Raw genomic sequence first — 24,508 nt, forward strand, 5'->3', positions numbered from 1 at the left:
ACATAGAAGGAACTCTGCCAAACAGCAGGGAGACCTGTGCAGAAATACACAGGAGTTATTGTCTGGGGATGCCAGCAAATATGTCCAGGCTACTGCAGAAAAAGAATGGGAACAACTTCCAGAGCTACCAAGGTGAGAACTCACACTCAGGAATATGCCTTACCTGGCCTTCAGAGCTAACAGCCTCACTTCTCTGAATCTGATAGGTGAGTTAGAAGATTTCCGAGAAATTTAAGAAATACTTCTAGTCTCAACTGTTTGGCATGAATAGAATCCTCTCCCAAAGGGTAAGAGCTGACAGACAGCCTTGGAGCCTGTATGAGAGGTCATCACTAGGAAATTCTTGCTTCTCTTGCTCTTGGTAAAAAGAACAGCTTCAAGGTGGTTACCATGCCCCTTAGTGCCATGCCTTCAGTCCCTTTAACTAATACAAAAGACACTCCAGACCCGTGGTATTTCTCATTCAACTGAAAACAAAGAATCTGATCTTATCAAAATTAGTTCCAGAGCTTCACAAAATGAAGCAATTGTTTCTCCAACTTACTTTATTTTGGTTAGTAGATTTTTTTTTCCCTTAAGACCATTTGGAAGCTGGATTGAAGCATCTCTCCACTCTGAATATTACAAAAGAATGTCTAATTAGAGTACTGTAAACAGAGCAGCAGCATGACCATCTCAATGGCACAAGACAATAGAAGAGATCTAAAATAGGGACAAACACAATGTTGCACTCAGGTTTAGAATAGAGCAGCTTGGGGGCTGGGGCAGCTTGAGAACTACTACAGACTGGACCATGCCAGTTTCAGACTGCATCATTACTAATCTCATTTAACTTGGTTTACAATCAGGCTGCACAAGGAGTTGAACAGGACAGCTGTGTTCTGCAGGATGTGACTATTGAACAGCTTTAAGTTTGTTGTCCTTACCTATGGAGCTACTGCCCAAATAATTGTTCACTCTAAAGACAGTGGCATGTGCACATTAATTAAAAAACAACAACAAACAAACCTCTGCAAATTTGCCTTTTATCTCCTTTTAAAAATGCTGTCTTTTTAGCACTCTGCTTCTCTCCAAATTGCCCACCATTTTTCTACAGAGCAGGTTTTTGCAGCATAAAAACCTCACTACTGCTGAGCTGGATGGAAGGTGTGCAGGAATGGGAATATCTATGATGTGTGAAGTGTTCACAAGAGCACAACAGTAAAGTTCAGCAATTTCTGGCTCTGATCTCTAGCAATTTAAATCTAGCAACAGAGTGTGGTTTGGGTTCAACTTCTGTTCCAGGCATCTCTCTCTAAGAGAAGCAACTGCATACTTCTGTTAATCACTCGAGGGCTGCTCTAACTGTCATGAACTCTTCTTCCCCTCTGTCTTACATGATTAAAAGGCTCCAACATTTGAGTAAGCTAAGATGGACATACTTGTGATCTACAGCACCCCATACAATTTATTTCTATTTTAAAAACACAAAAAAAAAAAAAACAAACCAAAGGCCACATTAGTCCCAGAACTTTATTTAGATTGCATTGTTTCATGCATTTTGCTCATGTTTTTTCATACTTACCTTTAAGTATACAAAATACAAATATTTCTGTTGCTTACCTTTCTGTGTTCAATCGAAGGCTGTGGGATGACAAACTGAAATCCCAGCACTGCTAGGGAACTGAGAAGTCTGGAAAAGCAAATAGTGAAACAAAACATGTAATTACCGCTAATACAAACCACAAATCTACAACCTCTTACAGGGCTCTAAGAGCTCAGAGACTTGAAAACCATTGCTAATCCAAACAAGCTCAGTAAACTGCATGAAACATTCTTAATCACAGAATTGTTTCAAGTGGGAGAGACCTTTAAGATCGAGTCCAGCATTCTACCTAAGTGCCATGCCCGTGTATTTCTTGAACATTTTCAGGAATGGTGACTCCACCACCTCCCTGGGAAATGCCTTATGATACTCTCTTCACAGCAGGAAGTACCAGATACATACATAAATTTGTTTATCTCAAACAAAAGTTCACCAAGTAGAATCCATTGTATTCCAGATAATGTTATGTTTAAACTAACATATTTTTGGCAATGCACATTTTAACACCATGACATTTGGTATCAATGATGACAAACATTTTCCAAAACTGACAAACATTTTCTTAAGTAAGAATTCACCTATACGTGGACAAGCCTGGTTCTATCTCTGGCTCTTCATTTTACAGATGAACACTCCACTTCCAGCACACAGAAAACATGCAAAACCATGACTTTGCAGAAAATAGGTTCTCGTCCAGCTGCCTAACACTTGTGGAAACTGAATAACCAAATAGGCACAGAAGATGGAAAGTAGCAGACACAGCTCACCAGAGACTCAACATAAGCAGCCAAGCATCACCCCAGTTCCCACATCTTCAAACTGAAAGCACTTGTAATGAAAACCAAGCCCAAACAAACTGTTTTCTGTCAAGCCTCACCAGCATAATGACTCCTAGGAGCCCATTACAAGTTAGGCTGAGTTACCTCAGCCTTTTGTTTGCTATAATTTGCACTTGGGACTGGTTTGCCCCTTTCCAGCAAGCCCCACCATCAGAAAACACAGAAAGGTACAAGAGGTAGAATTAAGATATCATTATTTCTACCAGGAACTTGACTTTTCAATCAAGAAAGAGCAGATTGAAGGGGAAAGTTGCTAATGATTTGCTGAATTTCAATGCAGAAGTAAATATGATGGATTTGGACACAAAATCCATCTGTGGACTAACGGACCAGACAAAATCCAGCTGTGCTTCCTACTCACAGCTCCTTCCTTTGCTGCTTACACAGTAACCCTTTAAATATTTCTCATTGTTTCAGGTATTTTCAAAAACAGACCTCCCAAAAAAGAAAGATTTTTTTTTAATACTGAACCACCAATACAAATATTCTTCTATTAGAGGGAGTATCTTTCTTGAGTTTTCTGTGTTTGTTCTTGCTAACAAGCTACAAAAGGGATCATCAGGTAAGTATTGATTGCACATGGCCTGTCATCACCCCATCACCATAGTCTATGCCCCTTTCTCTCAAAGCAATAAACCAATCAGAGGCAAGGAAAAGTTATTACTACCCTACTGCCACCTTAATATAGAAACAAGACAAAAAAGACAATTAAAACACTTTAAAAGTCCCTTAGAAGGAAACACTGCATTTCACAAAGATACCATCATTGATAAAGCAATATACAGAGCTGGCTGAAATCAGAGCCAGTACAAAGGACTATAATGAAACTACAGTAAACTACATGTGCAGTTCAGAGCAAGGCCAAATAACACAGTGGTGGATGGCAGCCAAAGGTAGGAATGAAGAAATTAATTTGCCACTCACACCTGAAATCAAAGGTAGAAATAGAATTCAGACCTCCAAACTGGAAAATGATGGTATCAACTGTGTCTTCAGCTGACGTGTATATAATTTTCCAAGTGCTCAAGTGATCTTGAGTTTCTGGAAGGTCCAGTCTACATCCTCTGCGAATTATATTTAATTTCCTTTTCAGAATCTTCCTGCTCCCTGCTCCCTTATGGCTTCTGCTCCTTATTATCTCTCAGAGCATGTGAAAGAAAGTTCAGACTTTGCATAAGGAAATGAATGCTTTCATCCTCCACATACAAGATTTTTCTGAGCAGTCTGAAGGGCTACAGACTTCCACGAGTAAAGTCTTCTGAAATCATCCATAAGGCTGGAAGTTCTGAACTGAGAACTGTAATCTTCAAAGCAAATTACTTAGCAGATTAAAGTTTTCAGTTCTAAAATCCAAACTTTTAGCATACATGTAAGTACTCTGTGTAAAGCTTTTCCTGACCATTCTTTAATGAGGATGCACTGTAATCACCATCTGTGTGTATGTGCTTAAGGACAATGGAGCCAGCTTTAAATTTGCTTCTGTATCTGCAATTGGATCTCTCAGAAACAATGGTATCAACCTATTCCTTCAAATGCACGAGGAATCTGCCAGGAATACTTAAAGTATCCTGAGGTAAGCCTCTGGCTTCAAATCGGTGTGCGGCAATGTAATTTTGTTAATGTTGTTTCCCTCAGTAGCTTGCTTTGGCTAACTTCTCTGTACTGGACCTTTTTATTTGTCATGCTTGACTAGCATTAGGCCTCCCAAGCTACAAAAATAGGCTTCTCCAGTTTCAGTGGACTTGTTTCAGGTATTCTTACTGTGCAGAATAGCCCAAAAGAACAAGTGATCTGCAAACAAAGGAAAACTCTTAAAGATTACATGAACAGGTCAATTGCAGTTGATTTAATTCAGACCTCTGTGTAAGAGCTGTGCTGGTACAGCTCATCCCCTCACAGTTACGGCATTATATGGAGCCAAGTACCTAGTTTAAAGCAAAGTCAGCCTTGAAACTGTCCAGCTTCAAAGAGCAAACGTCCCCACTTTCTTTGACCAGCAACACCAATTTCTGTTTAAGCATGGGTGTGCTGAGCAAGGTGAAATGTTATTACCTCTGCTGTAGGAGCAGCAAAAAAAAAATAAAAATTGTTTAGCATCCCATTTAGGAACATTTCTCAGAATTCATGCTCTGTCATTGCAGTATTAGCTCTCCAAGAATGAAGCTAAAGGGTACCAAAACTGATTTCTGTATGGTTGCTGTCCCTTCGTAGTTGTGTTTCATAAGGGCTGTCATGGCCAACTGTGGATTGTTCAGAAAGGAGCAAAAAAGTGACTAGTGGTGACTAGCACAGTATGGCTCTTGTCTCATCTTCCTGACTTCCAATCAAATGAATGTCTGCAGAACAGTCTAAGGTCGGGACAGATTAGGAGGAGCTATGTGTGGAGAAGTCTCAGCAGAAAAGATAACACAGGTAGTGATAGAGATAATATGTGATCAACACATTTTGATGTGCAAACTGCCCTGGCATATTAGGAGGGTACAAGAATTGCAATTCAAAGATTGCTGTCTGGAATTGAGAAGAAGGAAGATCATAGAGGTTACTGAGGGTATCTTCATGTAAGTGAAAAATACATGCAGCTGTCATTCCTTGCAGGTCAATTTGTGTTCTTGCAGCATCACAGCTGCCTGTTTTCTCTGAATCTGCTTGCCCAACTACAGAACTGGACAGACCAGCTTAGAAAGAATTGAGTATTTCCTTTGTCAGAAAAGCTGTTTATAAGGTCTTCCCTATGTTTGCCCACTGGCAAAGTGTTTCAGGAATGCATAAGATAAATCTCTGAATCAGGTGCAGTACAGGTACTAAAACATGTAAATCAATCACTTAAGCCAAATGACTGCAGCTGTACAGCCTCCTCAAGAAGGGGAAAAAAAGGAACTACCCAATAATATATGCTATCATGTTGGCGCACACTAACAAATGCCCTAAGCACAAACAAACACTGAGAACTTTCTTTTTGCATTATCACCAAAGAATGCTATGTCTGGTATGCATGTACTTGATTATTTGGTCTTTGGGCAAGATTTTAATTTATTCTTCTACAACACAAACACTTACAACAGCAAAGCAAGAGACAACCAAATTGACATTTACTGCAATGTGATAAGAACATGTTAAATAAGATATTAACTGTTTTAATGCAACACTTACCTCAAAGAAACTATTAAACTGTCTACCATGATCCTTAAACACAAGATGTCTTGAAGTGAAAAATACCTCTTCACTGTGGAACCAGCACAATGCCAATCACACCCAAATCCTACAGAAAGAGAAAAGCATTTAACACTGCTTATTCAGTATTTTCCAGGATGCCAAAACTGGATACATTAGTCATATCTACTTGAATTCTTGAAATTTTACAACAATTCAAAGTGGAAATCCAGTGCATACAACTTGAGCAGGCTTGACACATCCCATTTTTAGGCACAGAACTTCAGCAGTGCCAAAGGTCTGTGATGAAAGGCCATGGAATGCAAAATCTTGATTTGAATCCAAGGGATTCTAAGCTGATTTGACTGGTGATAAAGTAATTTCCCCAAGTCGAGACAGCTGAGGAGGAGAATGATGGAGCAGCTTTGGTGGGCACTCAGAATATCCAGCCAGCATCAACGCAACCCAAGTTACTTTGTAAAACATGGGCAGCAATTCCAAAGCAGGCTTTTAGTCTAGATCTCCTGCAACACTTTACATTATTTGAGCTTTTAGTACAGTTTCAGAATAAGCTGTGTTCATTTAAACATTTGGCCAGGCCACATACACAGCACCAACACAAAGCCATAGGGTTAGACAGATCCCCCTCAGTTAGTAACACACTTTGAGTGCTGAAGAAAACAGATGTCTCACTTTGTGCACCCTGACTCTTAATTAGCAGACATACAGAGGCAATAATCTTTTGTAACACTTCTTGAAAACAGAGGATATACATCCAACATGGATTGTAACCAACATGGTTCAAAGTTCTTATCATTCTGTTGGGTTTTTTTCACTCCACAATAATCTTTTTAACTAAAACCCCTGTATGGAGGCACACAATCTCAGTAGAACATTACTGAAGGATACAAACCCACAGAAAGATAAATGTGCACTTAATCCAGTTTGTAAATTGGACATAATTTAAAAAGCAGAAAAGATACTATTTACATCTCTAGTTTTCTGAAGAAGTGGGGGAAGGATCTCCAGTGTTCCTGGAGACTACTCTTAAAAAGAGTGCTCTTCAAAGTTCACGCATATGTTTTTAATAAGTTCAGTTCATCTGTATCTTCAGTATCAATAGCAAGTTGCGTTACAAACTCAACTTTCAACAGTACTTCAATGCCATTTTCAAAGTACTTCATACTGCAATTTATAGGTGCATTTCTTTTAAAGTATCGTTTTAGCACAGTTTAAAAACTATCTAAGCAACTTGAGAGCGTGCTTTTTAAAGTATTTAAGTACTTAGGTGCTTACAGCCTGTTGAAAGAAATGTCATTTTGGCAGTGGTGGTTGTGGTATTACTATGAGCAAACATGACAATTATTTTCCCTCCAGAAGATCCAGGAAAAAATAAACACCAGAAATGACAAGAGACAGCTAATGCTAGGACTTAAATAGCCTGAATTTTGGCATGAAAACTTTCAAAACACCTGTTGGGGTATACTATGTGCTAGTCACTGCAAAAAGCCTTGCAAATGTAAAAGTCAAATTACCTTCCCACAAGCGGCTTAAAAGCTCTCTAGAATTATCTAACAAAAGACTTTCTAGTAACCTTATTTACAGCAGAATAAATACTGATATCTCAACTGGAACAATCCTCACTGCTGTACTTCCACGGACTTAGCAAGACTTTCTGCACTGCATTAAAATATTTGACATTTCATCAGTCCTCCTCTTTTCAGCTGCAAGTGGGATGAAAACAAAATCTCTAAAATTAGGTAGGGAAAAAATAAAACCAAAAAAACACCACACATGCCACCAAAACAAAAAACAAAACAAAACAAAACAAAAAAAAACCAAACAAAAAAAAAACCAACAACCAAAACTAACACACCACATAGAACACAAGTCAAACATCCTCCCCAAAACAGCCACGGCTTGAGAAAGGAACAGGTGTTTCACTGCATACAATAAAATGTGCATCAGGCCACAGAAAAATGAGACTGGATAAAAAGACCCTGATTAAAGCCTCTTCCCATTTCTCACTGCAGGTGAGTGATCCTAACACCTTCCAACTGCTGCTGCCAGTATCAGTGGTTATACTACCAAGATTGTCTTGATATTTACTGGATTTTACTCTCAACATTACCTGCAGTCTTCTTGATCATCTCAGCCTAGCAGCCCACTTCTAGTCAGCCCCCACAGCCCTTTGTCAGAAGGGCTCAGATCAGCATTTTAGTGAAATTGGAACACAAACCCACTGATTTTATAATGGGAATTTCCAAAAGGGGCAGAGACGGATAATGACAATAATTCACTAGTAGGTTCACAGGCAACCCCTGAAATTGGTTGCAATGGACCCAGTAAGATTTCTCAAAGAGTTAAATGATGCAATTTATCAGAATTATTAGGACAGGCACCACAGACACTATAAAGAAAGGTAAGAGAAAAAGGAAAAACTCTACTGGGAAGTCAACAATGAGATTTCCCCCTCAGATAATTAACTTAAAGAAACATCTTCCTACAAAGTGGTTTGGAAACATGCAGAAAAACAGTGAATTAGTTATAGTAACTTCTTAAATATCATGGGACCAGTCACATGAAATTTTTCATGTGACTATACCCTTTGTGTATTGTAAGTGGATGGTATTTCATTGTCACGAATTCCAATGTCATTTTAGCACTGACCAATACCTTTTGTAAGGCTCACACTTCTTATGTCACTTCACATACATCCATATGCATCTATGTACTAACTAACAGATTTCTTATGTCCATATGTACAGTACCTACTGAAACAATCCAAGACCCTTTAATTTAACTCACAACAAGGATGTAGAAACCACTCACAACATCATGTAGGAACACATGTTAATTCAACCACATTCAGGATTCCTCTAGGATTTTACCCTATTTTATTTCATCTGCTTAAACATACATCAAGCCAATTTAAATTTCCTTTGATATTTCTCTCTGTATGTATCTTGTCAGTCACAGCAACTTGAAGCTGTTTCAAGCTGTGAAACATGAATATCATTCTGAAATTATCTTTCCATTTATGTGCAAAGCTCCTCTTTTTTCCCCCTCCCTATTTTGGAAAAAAAAAAATCATAAATTATATTTATAAATACTTTAAGAAAAATATGTTATGCCCTCGAATCTGTTGCCTTGCACACTGGTATAATGTGGCTACTAGTTTAGTTGTTCACAGCTACAGAGTTCAATGCAAGTTGTCTGGATTGCATCCAAAATTTACTGCATTCCCGAGATTTTGATAAAGCACCTCACAGTGCACCAGGTTTACCTAGCTACATAATGTATACATCCAACAGCTTGGATTGCCCCTGTTGACACCTATCACCAGAGTTCTAATCTCTTCAAAAACTCAGTAACTGCATTTTGAACAAAGCTTTCAGCAACAAGTGTAACAGAGAAATCTAGCATTCGATCTGATGAAAAGTTCTGATGATTACCTGGAACAAACATGTTCATTAAAACAAAATCTGCAAGTTACTACACCTAACCCTGAAGGTGCCTCTCTGTTTTACTAAAATGCTTTGGAAACCTTTACGTTCTCCTTCTGGGCGTGTCGAGAGCTACTGCTGTCCAAGAAAGCACAGTGCCTGTCTCCAATCTAAGCTTGATCAAGATCCAGAAGTTTTAATTTCCCTGCCTAAAATCTCACCACCCCTCCCCAGTTCTGTAATTATACTCCATAAACAATAGACACAAAGCCAGGATCAAGCCTCTTACATTCACAGGTGCAACTACTAACTGTCTCTTGAACAAAGCCTCTGGAATCATCTGGTTTTGCATAACAGCGCGGTGGTGAGTCAGAGCCGGCGACAGGCAGCCCTGACTCACCGAGAGGAGAGGCACTCCCTGGGGCCTCAGGGCCGCGCCTCAGCCGTGGCCTGCGGGCCTGAACTAGGTGAAGGTGCCTGCGGTTCCACAAAGCTGTGTTTCTACACTTCAGCTCCTTCCTTTGAAATTCAGTGGAGAACATGTAACCTGATCAGCTGACATTCAATTCCATATTTTATTGTCCTCTGAAAATCTAGGAGACAAAGTTGGTGAAATCCAGCAGTTACCATACCCATGATGACCCAAAACTCCCATTCACAAAAAGCAATTTTGGCTTGTAAAAATCTAATGATGGATGGTGCCATAATTCAAACAATTTTGCTTTAGTCTTTGTTGAAGTACATATAATTTAACTAAAAATGTAACAAGGATTGTGACATTAATCCTGTGAGTAAAAGGGACAAGCAAGAAATTGCTTCTTTATAGGTTGAAAGCTGCAATCATTGCATATGACTAGTAGCATTTGTTGGGTTTTTTTTCTCCTAGATTTCGTTTTTCTTAACCCTTGTTTGGGTATATATTTGCTGAATGTGCACTAGTAATACAAATATCATAAAAGTGACATTTTATAATGAACCCCATCTAAAATTCACTAAAGACCTCTTAAACTCACTAATAAGTGTATGTATGGATTTAACATCATAGTAATAGGTTTTATAATCAAATTAGGTGTGTTGTTGTGGCATGAATTATGACACAGTTAACGGAGATCAATTGCAAAGGAAGCATGCTGTGGTTGTAGTGCTAAGTTAATTAGTAATCCTGATGTGTTTTATAACCCCCAAATCCAGCAAAGGTAGTTTAGGTGGAGAGCAGCTTTAGCCAATTTAAACAACAAGCAACAAACCACACACATCAGAAAACCATAAAGTCGAGTCAAGTGTCAGAAAATTTTAAGCCAGTATTTGAAATAATAACACAGAAAGATGAATGTTTCTCAATATTCAGGCTGCACCAAAACTGCCATTTTTAGTCTGATTTTGCCCCCTCTTTCACCTTTTGAAAGCATTAGCCAATCCTTACAAACACGTAATTGCATTTAAAGTTCTCCTGTGTGGTTTCCAGGCAGAGCACAATTATGTAAAAGGTAAAATGAATCACAGAAATGAGATCATCTATCTCTCCAAACTGACAGAGAATCTTGGGGTCTAACTATTTGGAAACTGTTGCAAATCCATTTTAACTTCATTTCAAGATTTCAAATTGACAGGCTGTGCAATTTTGGTCAAATACCTGGCATTGTTTTTTACACTATGCTTAGTAACTACCACTTTTACAAGAATGATTTCTTATGATGACACTGTAGATGGACAAGCTCATTTTTAAATGAGGAAATCACAAATCCAAGTGCAACTTTCAGTTCTTGAATCTGTGTTGTCTTCTACAGCAGCCAATTTAATGATTTAAGGAATTCCAACTCCTCATAGCTGATCTGAATCACTGCTGCAGAATAAACTGGATAGACCATAAGATAAGTATGTAAAGATCTGAGGAATTCTGCTCCCATATGAAAGTACTTACTCGATATTCAATTAGGATATTCTACTTGTGTCATGTAAATGTAGTTGCAGATTTTGCTCACAGATCCCCTGATAACCATTGCACACAACCATTAAAACCAACCTGTCTGTAAATGGTTTAAATCAAAACAAGAAGTTAACCTGCCTGCTCCCCCAACAAAGAAGTGGGGGAAAAGTACCACACAAAACTCAGGGTTGAGATAAAGAGGTAAGAGTTTAGTGAATAAATGAGATAACAAAAATGAAAAATTATCTTAGCTAATAATCTAATAATACTATGCATGATTACTTTAGCTTATCCTATTTGCAGAAAAAGCACAGCAAAATATGGGAGGATGGGAGGGAGGGAGAGAGAGAAAAACCTAAACAGCATAAAAGAAAACCAGCGGCTACCCCACTCCCACTCATCTAGCCATCATCCCTGTGGAAAAGAGCCAGTGCCCCAAAAAAACTCACAACCCTAAAGCAGCAACAAGAACAAGTAATCCTCTCATGTTACAATCTGAACTTCAAGCCCCATAATACTTTGCTCCAGCCAGCACTTTATTTTGAAGCTGGCAAGAGGCAGGATGGTATGAATAGCAGCAGACTAAAACTCAACCCATGACACTGTCCCATAATTAACAGCCCAGGGAACTGAATGTTCCACTAGTTTCAGTATTTGAAAGCTATAAAAGGTGCTCCTTATCACAGCTCTGTGTATTACAAACCATCACCTCTTCTCACAAAACACATACCATATACTTTTATAAAATTTGCTGTCCTTTTAAAGAACTTCTTTGTTACAACCTGAATATTCCAAACCAATGATGCAGAAGAGACTGAACGCTATATATTAAGGGGGGCATGCTATATATTAAAGACACAATTTCATGGTCAACATTAATCTCATTATTGATATTCAAAGATACAGAGAAAAAGAAAAGGAAAAGAAAAAGAAGAGAAAACCCCTCGTTAACAGCCTAAAAAGACAGATGGAAATGCCTGACATCTTTATAAGCACCAATTCACCTGTATTTGGAACACAAATTCCCTCTCTGAAATCAAAGGAAACTTCTTTCTACCTATCTTAGCCTGAGTTTCGTCAAAACATCAGCTTGCAACAGCACTTAATTGGCGTTTACATCAAGAGGTAGACAGATGATAATTCTGAGACCCTACTGTCTTTTGCATGAAAATCAAAGGCTCACCAGCCTCACTCAAAGAGTTATAACATGTCCTATTTGCAAAGGTCATAGAAAACAAATATTTCAGCAAATGTAATTGAAGGCATATGTACAAGAGAAGGAACAGGCAACAGCAGTATAATCAGCTATTTCTTAGTAACACAGCTGGGAAACACCCTTCTCATCAAGCAAAAATCACCTATTACATAATTATTGTGCAGTTAGATGACACCTTCCTTTTGCAAAGAGGAAAGATTATTTTTCAGCCATATGAAGAAAACTTCTGCCTGGTGGAACACAAGCCTTTTTTCTTCTCTTTTTTTAAACTACTTACCCTAAGAATTAATTTTCAACTTCAAATATGTGCCCATAACTTTCATGTAGGGGAAAAAAAGGAATAAAGTATAGGACACTGTGCTTCAGGGAGTAACTTTTTTGGTCTGAGTATTCAGCAACATTCAGTAGCATAGAGAGGTGAAAATCAAGTGTTCCAGGTGACAAGGTGCCATTCAAAGTACGTATGTCCTTTACATAATGATGAATAATAGGTCTAATGAGAGGTCTTACAAGAGTACTGTGAAATTAACTATTTCTTTTCTAATTTTGAAAGAGAATACCAGAGAATTTAAACCCAACATTAAACAATGGACTATCAAAGGTCTCTGACAACTAACTGAAAGAATGACAGTAAGTCATCTTACAATTTTGCCACTATTAAATTCTGCATGCCAATAAATAAAAGTATAACTCAGAGGAGGCACCAGAGATCAGTTTTATGTCACATTTTCTATTATCTTTCACTCACAATAAAACTTCGATGAGGGTTGCAGCACAACATAGATACTGAATAGATAGGCAATGAAGATAGCAGCATCATATGCCAACTGTGCTGTTAAGCCTTTAGCATTTGATGGGGTACATTTGCAGAGGCACATCTCTTCTTTATGGGAAGATGGTGTTAATGGGGATTAAAAGGAAAACATAAGTTTTCCAACTTTAGGTAATAATGGTGTCAAACAACAGTACCACTGTGTCTTTTTAAGAAAGACAAATGAAGATTCAGCATGATTAATGACAGCAGAATAAACATCAAATTCATAGGTTCAGAAACTCAGAAACAATTTATGTCCTCAATTCTACCCCTTGAGACTGAAGCCACTGAATAGAATTTTCCTGAAGTCCTCATTTTATTCAGGTTCAGTTCAGACTCCCCAAAATATCCTAATACTTGTATATACCCTACCTTCACTTGGTGAACTGTTTAGGCTCATGCATTTTAACACTTAATTGCAAGATCCTTTAAGGGTGGGCAGTGAGAGCTGATTATTCTCAACCCATCAATTTGACAGGGATTTTAGACATTCTACAAATCTTGTCTTGCTGCTATGCCTCATGTGCACTGGTGGTCTAGATGACAGCTAGCATTTCAATCCATTAATGTAAACTTCATACACTGTTATGCTCCTACAAGAGATATCAGTACATGACACAAAAACATGAAGATAATCATACATTCAAGGAATCTCAGGCTATCAATCACTGAGCAGTAGAGTTGGAACATTTCACTCACTGAAGATTAAAATCTCCCTCTAAGGAAATACATAGCTTGGCAGATGCTGTCCAGTGGTCTGTGAAGAATGAGTTTATGGTTGACAGATAAAAGATACTACCCTCACAGAGCTACTAACAACCCTTGTCACACTTGCTAATGGTGCTACACAAAAACTCAAGTAGTCAGGAAAACTGTACTGTTTTGACTTCCAGTCACCCTGTCCAGGTCAGGTTCTAGTCTTGAGATTTTCTCAGCCTATAAATAAATCTGCTAATTCTTTCAAGACAGGTTTGGCTGACGCTAGGTCTAAGCCTTGACCATCTAATCGGACTTTGAAAGAACTGAATCAATTTGGCTACTTGTAATTTCATTTCCTCGAGCTGATGCCTATGAGTATCCACTCTCATGTCTGCAAAAGCCAAACAGGTTGAAGACAAATCATACTTCTCTACAACTCCTGCATGGGCTTGCACAGAAGGGCAGGTTAAGAGAAATCCCTTTTTTAACAAAACAGTGGAAACCAGCACTAGTTAGTCACAGCATACTAAAAGGAGGAGATTGCATACTGCCTTCCCACTTAACCATACACTACTTCACTCAGGATAACCTAGCTTGTTTGCAACCCCATTTTGCAGCACAACAGATTAGAAAAAAATATTATACTTCATTTTGACAACCTGGGAAGAAAAGGAAATTCTCCTGGATATGGAAGAAGGGGTAGGCAACTCAGGAAGAGTACAAGACTCTTGCAAGGATATGTAGGGAGAAAATCAGGAAGGCCAAACTTCAGCTAGAACTCAATCTGGCCAGTGTCATTAAGAGAGCTTTTGTAAGTATGTTAACAGTGAAAGAAGAGCTAGGGAGAATCTACATCCACTACTGGATGTAGGAGGGAACCTGGAGACCAAAGACAAGGAAAAAGCTGAGCTAGTGAATGACTACTTTGCCTCAAAATTTGTCAGTGACACCAGTTGCTTTTTGAGGGCTCATCCACTGGAACTCTGAGACAGAAATGGGGAGCAGAAAGCAGCCCCTATATTCTAGGAGGAAATGATCAATGACCTATTGTGTCACTAAAATGGGCACAAGTCTATGGGATTAGATAGGATCCACCCAAGGGTACTTCAGGAGCTGGCTGATGTGCTCACCAAGCCACTCAACCATTATTTGTCAACAGCCCTGGATAGCTGGGGAAGTCTCAGTTTACTGAAGGCTAGCAAGTGTGATGCCCATCTACAAGAAGGGCTGGAAGGATGATCCAGGGAACTACAGGTCTGTTACTCTGAGCGCCATCACACAGCACAAGACAACCAGGCAATCAGGCCAAGTCAGCATATGAAAGGCAGGTCCTGCCTGACTAAGCTTATCTCCTTCTATAATAAGGTGACCTCCCTAGTGGATGAGGGAAGTGCCATGGATGTTGTCTACCTAGACTTAGTAAAGCCTTCGACATTGTCTCCCACAGCATCCTCCTTCAGAAACTCATGGCACAAGGGTTGGATAAGTGCACTCGGCATTGGACTAGAACCTGGCTGAATGGCCAGGCCCAAAGAGTGGTAGTGAATAGAGATAAATCTATCACTAGTGGGGTCCCCCAGGGTTCAGCACTGCGGCCTGTCCTCTGTAATATCTTAATGATCTGGATGAGAGGATTGAGTGCACCCTCAGTAACTTTGCAGATGACACCAAGACGCATGGCTGTGTCGATCTGCTAGAGGGTAGGGAAGCTTTACAACAGGACGTGGACAGGTTAGACCAACAGGTCAAGGTTAACTGTATGAAGTTGAACAAGGCCAAGTGCCAGGTCCTCTACCTGGGTCACAACAACCCCATGGTAAGCTACAGTCTTGGGGATGTGGTTGGAAAGCTGTGACTCGGAGTGGGACTTGGGGATATTGGTTGACAGTCAACTAAATGTGAGTCAGCAGTGTGCCCAGGTAGCCAAGAAAGCCAATGGCATCCTGGCTTGCATTAGAAACACTGTGGCCAGCAGGAACAGGGAGGTGATCATCCCCTGTACTCAGCACTGGTGAGGCCACTTCTCGAATACTGTGTTCCATTCTGGGCCCCTCACTACAGGAGGGACACTAGAGCATGTCCAGAAAAGGGCAATGAGGCTCATGAAGGGCCTGGAGCACATGACCTACAAGGAGCATCTAAGGGAGAAGAAGAGGATGAGAGGAAGGAGACCTCATTGCTCTCTACAACTGAAGGGAGGTTGGAGGGAGGAGGGGGCCAGGCTCTTCTCCTTGGTGTCAAGTGACAGGACTAGAGAAAATGGATTCAAGCTGGGCCAGGGGAGGTTCAGGCTGGATGTTAGGAACTATTTCTTCACAGAGAGCATTCTCAAATGGTCTGCCCAGGGCAGTGGTGGAGTCACCAGTCCTGGAGGTGTTTAAGCAGTATGTGGACCCGGCACTTAGGGACATGGTTTAATGTTGAGCCTTCAGTGCTGGGTAGAGGGTTGGACCGGATGGTCTTTGTAGTCTCTCCCAACTGGATGTTTTCAGTGATTCTGCATCTCACTGCTGAGTGGTATACCTGGATAGGAGGATGGCAGGGACAGGAAAGCATGACTGCCATGATACAAGTCCAGCTGACAGCACACACAGCCTTCTGGCTCTATCTAAAAATCGATGATGACTTCAGATTAAAGTATTATTTTCTGCCTATATATAACAAATGTTATAACACAAACATCGTTGCTCACTATCTCTGTTGATCAGATGTAGCTTAGAAACACTACTTAGCAGTAGTAATTTCAGAGTTAGCGGCTGTGCAAGTCACAACAAAATCCATTCTCACTTTTCACTTCTCTTTTCTGACCGCAATAAATGTCAAATCTAATTTAGTTTATCAAACTCATCCGTGATGCTGAAACCTCTGCCATAATCATACCATGCTAGAGAGCTTTTGTAACCATTCTGGCTCAAGCAAACTATTCAAGTGGCTGGGACTTTGCCTAAGTAAAGAGAGAATGAAGAATTCTGAACAGGGTCCTTATTGCATCAGGTAAAAAGAAATCAAAGGTCATCTCTTGGCACTAGACCCCGAACTTATTTGTGCTTGAGGGCAGGTTATTCTAGTGCACTGACCTTCACCTGACATCACTTAATGCTTTAAATAAAATTTTCACATGTCTACAAACTGAAAACCAGAGACTTAAAATGTAAATGAAAGGCCTCATGAATTCACAAGGCAACAAGCACAGCCTATCAAAAAGTGCTGATAACAAACTGGACTTTCCGTGGCTGCTTTAAATAGTCCCTATGCCACAGGCAGAGGATGCAAGATCAGTGGTGACCTTTAAAAAAAAGCAACTGAGTTTTGTAAGTTTGTTTTTCCTTCAATCAGAGCCTGCTGCTGCTGTTGTGCATAGTGCTTGATGTCAGAAAAGCAGGGATTTATACGGTGACTTGTAATCCTTTATTTGAGTACTCACTGTTGGAGATAGGTGAAGACTTGCTGAAAGGAATGTGATTCGAATATAATCGTTCTTTGAGCACTGCTTGACACTGTTTCTTCATTAAGTACAAAATCTGTATGGTCTAAGTAAACAGGAATTTTGAAAAGCCCCTCTAATAGAACTTCAGGAAAACAGCAAAACAAAAAGCAGGAACAAACCAAGCCTACCTTTCCGAACCTTCAATTGCCAACAAGTTACGTTTGGAAACAGTTTCTCCTCTTCCATTTCAAAGCAGTAGAAACAATCACCATTTAATCGCTAGCAGCATGGTTCAAAACAAGTCAGATCACTTTCTGTCCAATTCTAACAGCATGAAAACAGCAAAGACATTTTAGTCCTTTCATGCCCTCATAATTCAAAACTGGATAGGGATTAATTTTTTGTACTTTAAAATAATTATCAATTATTATTAGTTAAATTTTAAACATGCTGTCAAGCTATTACTCTGCATTCAGCCCTGGTGTGATGAATTTGGCCTGCAACAAATACAGGCATCACGGACAGCTTTATGACAACTGATTAATTATCTCAGCATTGGCAGTGCTAAAGTAATAAATCTAAACCTGATCCTGCAAAATTGCAAACATTGCTAGAGAGGCAACCAAAGAACTCCAAACTCCTTAATGCCAATGTGAGGAAACCTCTGAACTGTGAAAGAAAAAAAAATAAAAGACAGTGACAGTCTTTTTGATGTGCAATATGCATCATCAAGTACAAGCAATACCTGAAGAAGCTATTTAGCACTCTAGGAAAAATCAAAACTGACACCCTGCCTTAACCATGTTTCAACATACAAATAGTATTTCCTGGGCCATCAAAGCTGAACAATATCAACAATTAATAGTTAACACAATCTATTCTTTTAAATCTTTATTCTTATGTTGTTCTAGTTAAGTGCTTAAATTCCACATACAGACCCTGAAGATCAGCAAGGAGATTTGTCTGCTGTCCCACACTCACTTCCACAGTGAATGCAGCTCCATGGAACTACAGGAAAATGAGAGAGCTTTCATTGCCAGATTAAGTAATTGCATCCATTCCATATAATTTATCACACTTTGGGGCAGCTTGTGTCATGGGATGTCATTTTATTGTAATTATGCAGGATGGGATTGGACAGGCTCTTGCTTTTCTTTGCCCATCTGATAAGCAAAAATACTTCTTCTTTTTACTTTCGTAGAAACAACATATTTTAGGTAAAAATAACCAAACAAAAATTAAAGTATAATATACACCCAACTAATAGCAGCCTGACGTTAGCAAGGCAGGACTACAGTAATCACCTTTACCATGGGGGGGGGGGAGGGTGTGGAATTAAAAATAAATCCAGGACATCTGAAAACTTTCCAAGTCAACATTTACTTTCAGATTATTGTCAACAGCTTTGCTGAATTGGCTGTTTAGAGATAGGTTTGTCCTTCCATGCACTTCTCTCCAGCTAATCCAAATGGAGCACCAGGGGAATCCACTTGATTTGGGATTACTGATTTTAGTCATAGGATATTCAAGTATCTAAGTGACGTTTTTGTCCTGGGGGAGCAATATTCCATGCTTACACATATCCAAATGCTGATCCAGCAAGGCCAGGCACAACAAATGTTTTTCACCACAAAGCAGCTCTAATGAAGAAGAGCTTTTTAAAGGAGCTTTTTTATCCATCCTCTTCCCAAAATAAGAGCAGAGAAAACATTTGAACTGGGGTATCACAATTCCCACAGAAGGCAAAAAGCAGGAAACCATACTACTATGCAATGCTATGGACAGTATCATTAGGCTTACAACAAACATTTAACTTTGAGCAGCCTTCTCCTGCTTGCTCATCAAGGACAAACCTTGCCCCACTTCTCAGGCAAGCAAGATCCAAGGTGTCATGTCAGCCCTGCTTCTGTATTGACAGAGAGAAATTTGAAAAGACACTGCTCACTACTAGGTTTCTCTGCTAAACTTCTTACCTATACAAGAAGTTGTTAATACAACTCTCAGGCATAGACAAAGTTCAGAAGTTGCAACTCTGTTGTCACAACAGTAACCCCTGAATTTAACAAAACCTGGAGTAGTATTCCCCTGTTTAGTGCAGTATTTTAAGAAGTTCAGGTTTAGGGGAAAAAAGAAAAACAACAACAACCACAAAACACAAGTAAGCAAAATGAAAAAGACAAAATAAAAAGCAAAAAAACCCCGACCAGGTAGCTTTCTAAAGACCTGCATTTCTCTCTACACTTAATCATAGATAGCTATGTATAACCTGTGAGTTTATGGCAATCTTAAAAGAAGGAGAATACAGAACCACAGCTATGAATAAGCAGATTCTCTGCAAAGGGTTGAATTTTATTTTCTAAGTCCTCTAAATTAAACATCATTTTTTTGGTACCCAGTCAGACTCCCAAAGGCCACAGTTCCAGGAACTGACTACATGGGAAGCGTAACTCTCAGCAGAACAAGTTACTGACTCTTGTACTGACAAAGAGAAGACTGCAAACTCCAAGGACTCCAAAAACATGTAGTTTAGTATTTTGGGATTTGCAAGCCAATGTAATGATTCTGGGGCACATCTGTCTTCTGATTTCTAAACACTCCACAAGGTAGTAATGGACACTAATAAACTGACATTAGACCACAAACACTGCTTCTGTGAATCTGCTAAATGTCACCATTTGATCAGTTTAATTTATTTCCAGATCTCTGAAGCTTGCTCCTTTCTTTCCACAAATCACATGAAGACATTAAATATATCCGTGCTAACAAAGCCTCCTTCATGACTTCTTTTATAAATAAATTATAACTTGTACATTTGTGTTCATCAAAATCCACATTTCTGAAGTTCACAGGGAATTCCCTGTTCCAGGTGAAACAGAACTTCCTTTTGATTCCTCCTTCACAGACAGCTGTACTGAAATGATGATATGGAAATATGTTTGGGAAAAAAAAAAAAAGAGGGCTCTGCACTTCAGGCAGGGCTAAACTCCAAGAATGCAGTCATATCAATACTTGAAAATTTTAATGTTTAACACCACCTGATGAATGCAAATGAGGAATATGAACCAATGCCTGAGAAGAGCTGCATTCATGCATTCCGTTCAGTTATTCTACCAGCAAAGAACGATTCTTTTTGCCACAGTTCAGATACACCACTAGTTCCACTGCAGAAAAAGCACTGTCTGCTTGTAAAACCAGGCAATATACAGAAGCAGTCCCTTACATGTGAATGCAGCAATATCAAGAGATAGACTTGAAAGAAATACTGAAATGGTAGTTTAAAACTCCACTAAGATTTCACAGCTGAAACCACAGTCATGCTTTCCAAAGACAAGAGCACATCACATGAGAACACCTTGATCAGAAAGCCACTGAAGTTACTGATAACCTTTTCCTTGACTTATTTACCTTTAGATCAGAACTTTAAAGAACAGAGACAGTGGTTTTTACACTTACTGAGTAAAGAATCTACAGAACCAAATGGGAAAAAAGTCAAATTTTAAAATATATTTTTTCCATATAAGGAATATGGAATCTTCCTGTGAAGGGAAATTCCAAAACTAGGACCAAAATAAACACTGAGCTGGGATAGCAAGGAGCAGCAGCACAGGACTGATGTGAAATAGCCAACAAACAAGTCCTTAAGCTATGGTTTGAAGAAACACAATAATAAACTATGACGCACATGGTACATAATTTAGTTCTGCTCGTATATATAGATATTATTATCCCACTGGCATATATTTTTGGTTTGGGTTTTTTTTAGTCATAGAACACTTGGCATGCAAATTATCTTCATGAAATTTTACAGGGAGAAGCTACACAAATTTGATGTGTGACATGACACTCACAAGGCCCCAAGAGAAAAATGGGTGGGACAGAACATTCCAGGAGAAGATAACTCAAGTTGGTTTACATTACAGAATTTGTCTCTGCTATTGTCAACCACTTATTTAAGCCATACATGTTCATAACTGAATTAGCTTCACAATTACCTGATTTGTCCTCCAAACTTCATTTATATCAGGTTAAGCTGCTTCTGAAAATAAAAGAACTAAGAGGAACTGTAGATGTGCCTACTTAAGGGAACAAGACCTTTCACAGACTGTATGCTGCAGCTAGTGCTATGACCACTGGAAGATTTTCACAATTAAAAGCTACAAAATGCTTTGCCTACTTACAATGATAGAAGTGGTACTCTCAAGGTCCAAACTATTTAAGAAATTGGTCTGATACAGTTTGTTTTCTGCTCTTACTTTTCTCCTACTTGCAAAAAATAACAACCTTCTACAACTGAAGCCTGTTATGATAATACAACACTACAGGGGACACAGTTAAAATTGCTTGTGCATGGTTGACTTTGGAGTTTCCTGGCATTTTAAGTGCTTAATCATCAAACCTTAATGTTTTCTAACAGAACAACTCAAAGCATGTAGAAGTCTCTACACTGACTGCACTTAACTGTTGATTATAAACTACATTTTAAAGTAAAAAGGGAAAAAACAAAATACTACTGCTAAGTGTCTCACTGGCACTTCTTCACCTCCATTTTCACTACAACTGCCACTGTGAATGGTCAGACCATCACACATCTGATATCACATCACAGAGAACTGAGACCACTTGTGCAGGAAAACAGCTTTTCTGCTACCATTATTTGCAGAGAATCACACACTCAGGCCAGTCTGAGTCTTTAAGATGATTCTGACCATTTTTGGTTTGCTTTCAGGCAATGTTTGCCTACCAGTGTTATTCAGTTTGTCCTAGAGCAAAAGCAAAGTTTGAATACTGCAGTCATAAAACTCATCACTGTCTAGCAGCAACCTAATTAATTTCCGGCAATTAAATCTGCAGGAGCTCTGAATGAAACTGTTGTATGAAGGGTGAAAAGACAGAAATCTTGCACCATGCAACATTTTCAAGTGCTTCTGAGAGTTAAGAGTTAGGAATCAGAAACTGCTCCTCCAGTTCCAATGGAGCTGTTTCAGATGAGAGTCATCATCAGCAAGACCTGGGTGAGCCCTTCTCCTAAATAAAACCTGACAAGCTATGCTGAGAGCACAATTATGACAGACAATCCATGCTTCCTACTTATACTAAGTATGAAGGCTTGTATATGATAACCCAAACCATCTCACCTCTTATTTCTAACTTTGCTAAAAAATCTCATTTTACAGTACTTTTCTCCTTGGAAGGCAGTCTCTCCTCCTAGTCCCACTAGACTCCCTGGGGGAAAGATGATGGAAAAGAAATCATCAAGAATTACAGCTAACAGATTTCAGCAGTATCAAGTTTCATTGTAAACCCCTGATGATACCAAATGGGTAGAAATCACATAAACCAGCGGATTACTACTAATTTTACACCAAAAAGAAGCCTCAATTGGCAAGCTACGGTGTGATACATCAAGTTGGTAAGAGTGCACTGGCAATTCCACAAACAGCTCTAAACTTGGACAAATTTGGGTTATTTTCAGTTCCTGCTCTTGCCAGAGAAGACAGAATAAACATGCACAGCAGAATGACAGAATAGGAAAAGTCCACTGGGCATCGCATTGGGCTTCTAACAACTAGTTACTTAGACAGTAGTCTATGATTTAAAAAATAAACCATGCTGACCTATCAACAGATGACCACACAGTGAGTTAAGAAACATTTGTGTTACTTCTGTTGGCTATTCACTCATTGATGAACAAACTTACAAGTTGTCCTCTCTGCAAGCAGACATGTTTTACTGAAATCTTGAAGGTAACCTTTAATTTTGCTGATCCCTCGATTAATAACATATAAAAGAACAATAAAAATACAGAAAAAGGTGATGACACGGGAAAGAGACACAAAATAATTCTCATACAAGAAGTGACCAAAAAGCTAAGAATTCTTTACCTGAAAATAAGGGAGAGCAGAAAACAATACAGTCCTGAAATAGCACAAAGGCACCCTGAACAGAGAACAAGCAGAGTTCATCAGGACAGGTATCAGGTAGTGGATTTGAAGGAAGCAGTTTTTCCGCACAACACATTAACCTGTGGAGCTCACTGATGACAGATTTTCTGAACTTTTCATGCTTCTGCCAAGGGGAAAAAAAAAAAAAAGAAAAAAACACCACCACACCTTTGGACGAATTAATGGCAAGTGTGTCAGGGATCATTAAACACAGAAGTGTGGGCACTGACAGTTGAAAAAATGTAAAGTTATAGCTGGCTGAGAAAAGGTATTGCCAAATTCCTCTATGCTAAGGCATACAGAGCTGTAGCCTGACAAGTGAACAGTAAGAGCTCAACTGCTGCTACAATTCAGGGACAGAAGAGAGTATAACAAAGCCACAGGCAAGAGAGCGTGAAGAGAAATACCGAACACCAACACAGTTCATGCTTTGCACACTGTATTTAAATAGACCAAAAGATCTGGCCCAAACCAAGAACAACTGCAACACGCATTCTTCCTGAGAAAAGTTAGTCTCTGCTTTTACTCTCTCATATAAACTGCTGGATTCAGCTCCAACTACGTGCAGTTACTGCTGCTGCTGGGACATCGAGGCAAAACGGAGCAGCACCTTACACACCCTCTGGATGCAGCCCCTGGAAACCGAGCCTGCAGGGAAAGCAGCTCCGAAATGGCTACTCACACAGCCAAAACCAGGCAGAAACACGCGGCGCAGGAATCTCGCAGAGCACATCAGAAAGCTCTGTCACAGCCAGGAGAGAGTGCGAGAACCTCAGGCTGGGTTCCGAACGCACACCCAGACTAGAGCAAGCCCCCACTGCGGCCCCGCAGCCCCAGCCATCCCCGAGCCCCTGGGGCACTGCCCGCACCGCCGATCACACGCCCTCTCCCCGCTCCCCACGGCGAGACGCCGAGTTCGCCCGCTCGCCCCCCACCTGGCGCGGGGCTCCCTCTTCAGGGCGCTGCCTCCGCGGGGGTGACCGGGCCTTGCCTCGCCTCACCGCGCAGCTCCGCGCCGGCGTCCCTCGCGGCGCACGTCCCGTCCGCACGCCCCACGACGAGGCGCTCTCCGTGCGGCGGGGGCGAGAGAGCTGGCACACGCACGGCCTCCGGCGCATGGGAGGCGGAGGCCCCTCCGCCGGGAGTTCTAAAGCGCGGCTGCAGGTCGCCCCGCGGAATCCGAGGCAGGTTCTCGGGGGGTGAGGGACAGCCTCTCCCCTCGCTCCCGCCGGCCTCCCGCGCAGCGACAACGCCGCCCCGCGACTGCTGCCACCTGGCGGCCGCGCCGACCAGCGGCGCCCCGCGGAAGCCGACAAGACGGAGATGCGCTACCGCCTGAAGCATTCGGGGCGGGGAAGCGAGGGGAACCGCACCTTCCAGCGGCGCCGGGGCATGCACGTAAACGAGCGAGGCCGGTGGCAGGTCCCCGCTGACCCCCGCCTCTATCTGGCGCCAGGGCAATC

The 24,508-nt window shown here is 40.3% G+C and overlaps 1 protein-coding gene across 1 annotated transcript in view; it reads right to left on the reverse strand.

Annotated features, from left to right (window-relative positions):
* The window catches only part of THSD4 (thrombospondin type 1 domain containing 4), a 240,197-nt gene extending 215,952 nt beyond the window's left edge, over positions 1-24,245 (reverse strand). The window contains exons 1-3 of the mRNA XM_054168869.1: positions 23,981-24,245; positions 5,575-5,683; positions 1,603-1,672 (exon numbers count right to left, since the gene is read on the reverse strand). Of these exons, the coding sequence (XP_054024844.1) occupies positions 1,603-1,672; positions 5,575-5,603 (99 nt within the window). The 5' untranslated portion in view covers positions 5,604-5,683; positions 23,981-24,245. The remainder of the gene's footprint in view (positions 1-1,602; positions 1,673-5,574; positions 5,684-23,980) is intronic.
* Positions 24,246-24,508: the final 263 nt, after the last annotated feature.

Source organism: Dryobates pubescens, chromosome 17 (genome assembly GCF_014839835.1).
Source record: "Dryobates pubescens isolate bDryPub1 chromosome 17, bDryPub1.pri, whole genome shotgun sequence".
Classification (NCBI taxonomy): domain Eukaryota; kingdom Metazoa; phylum Chordata; class Aves; order Piciformes; family Picidae; genus Dryobates; species Dryobates pubescens.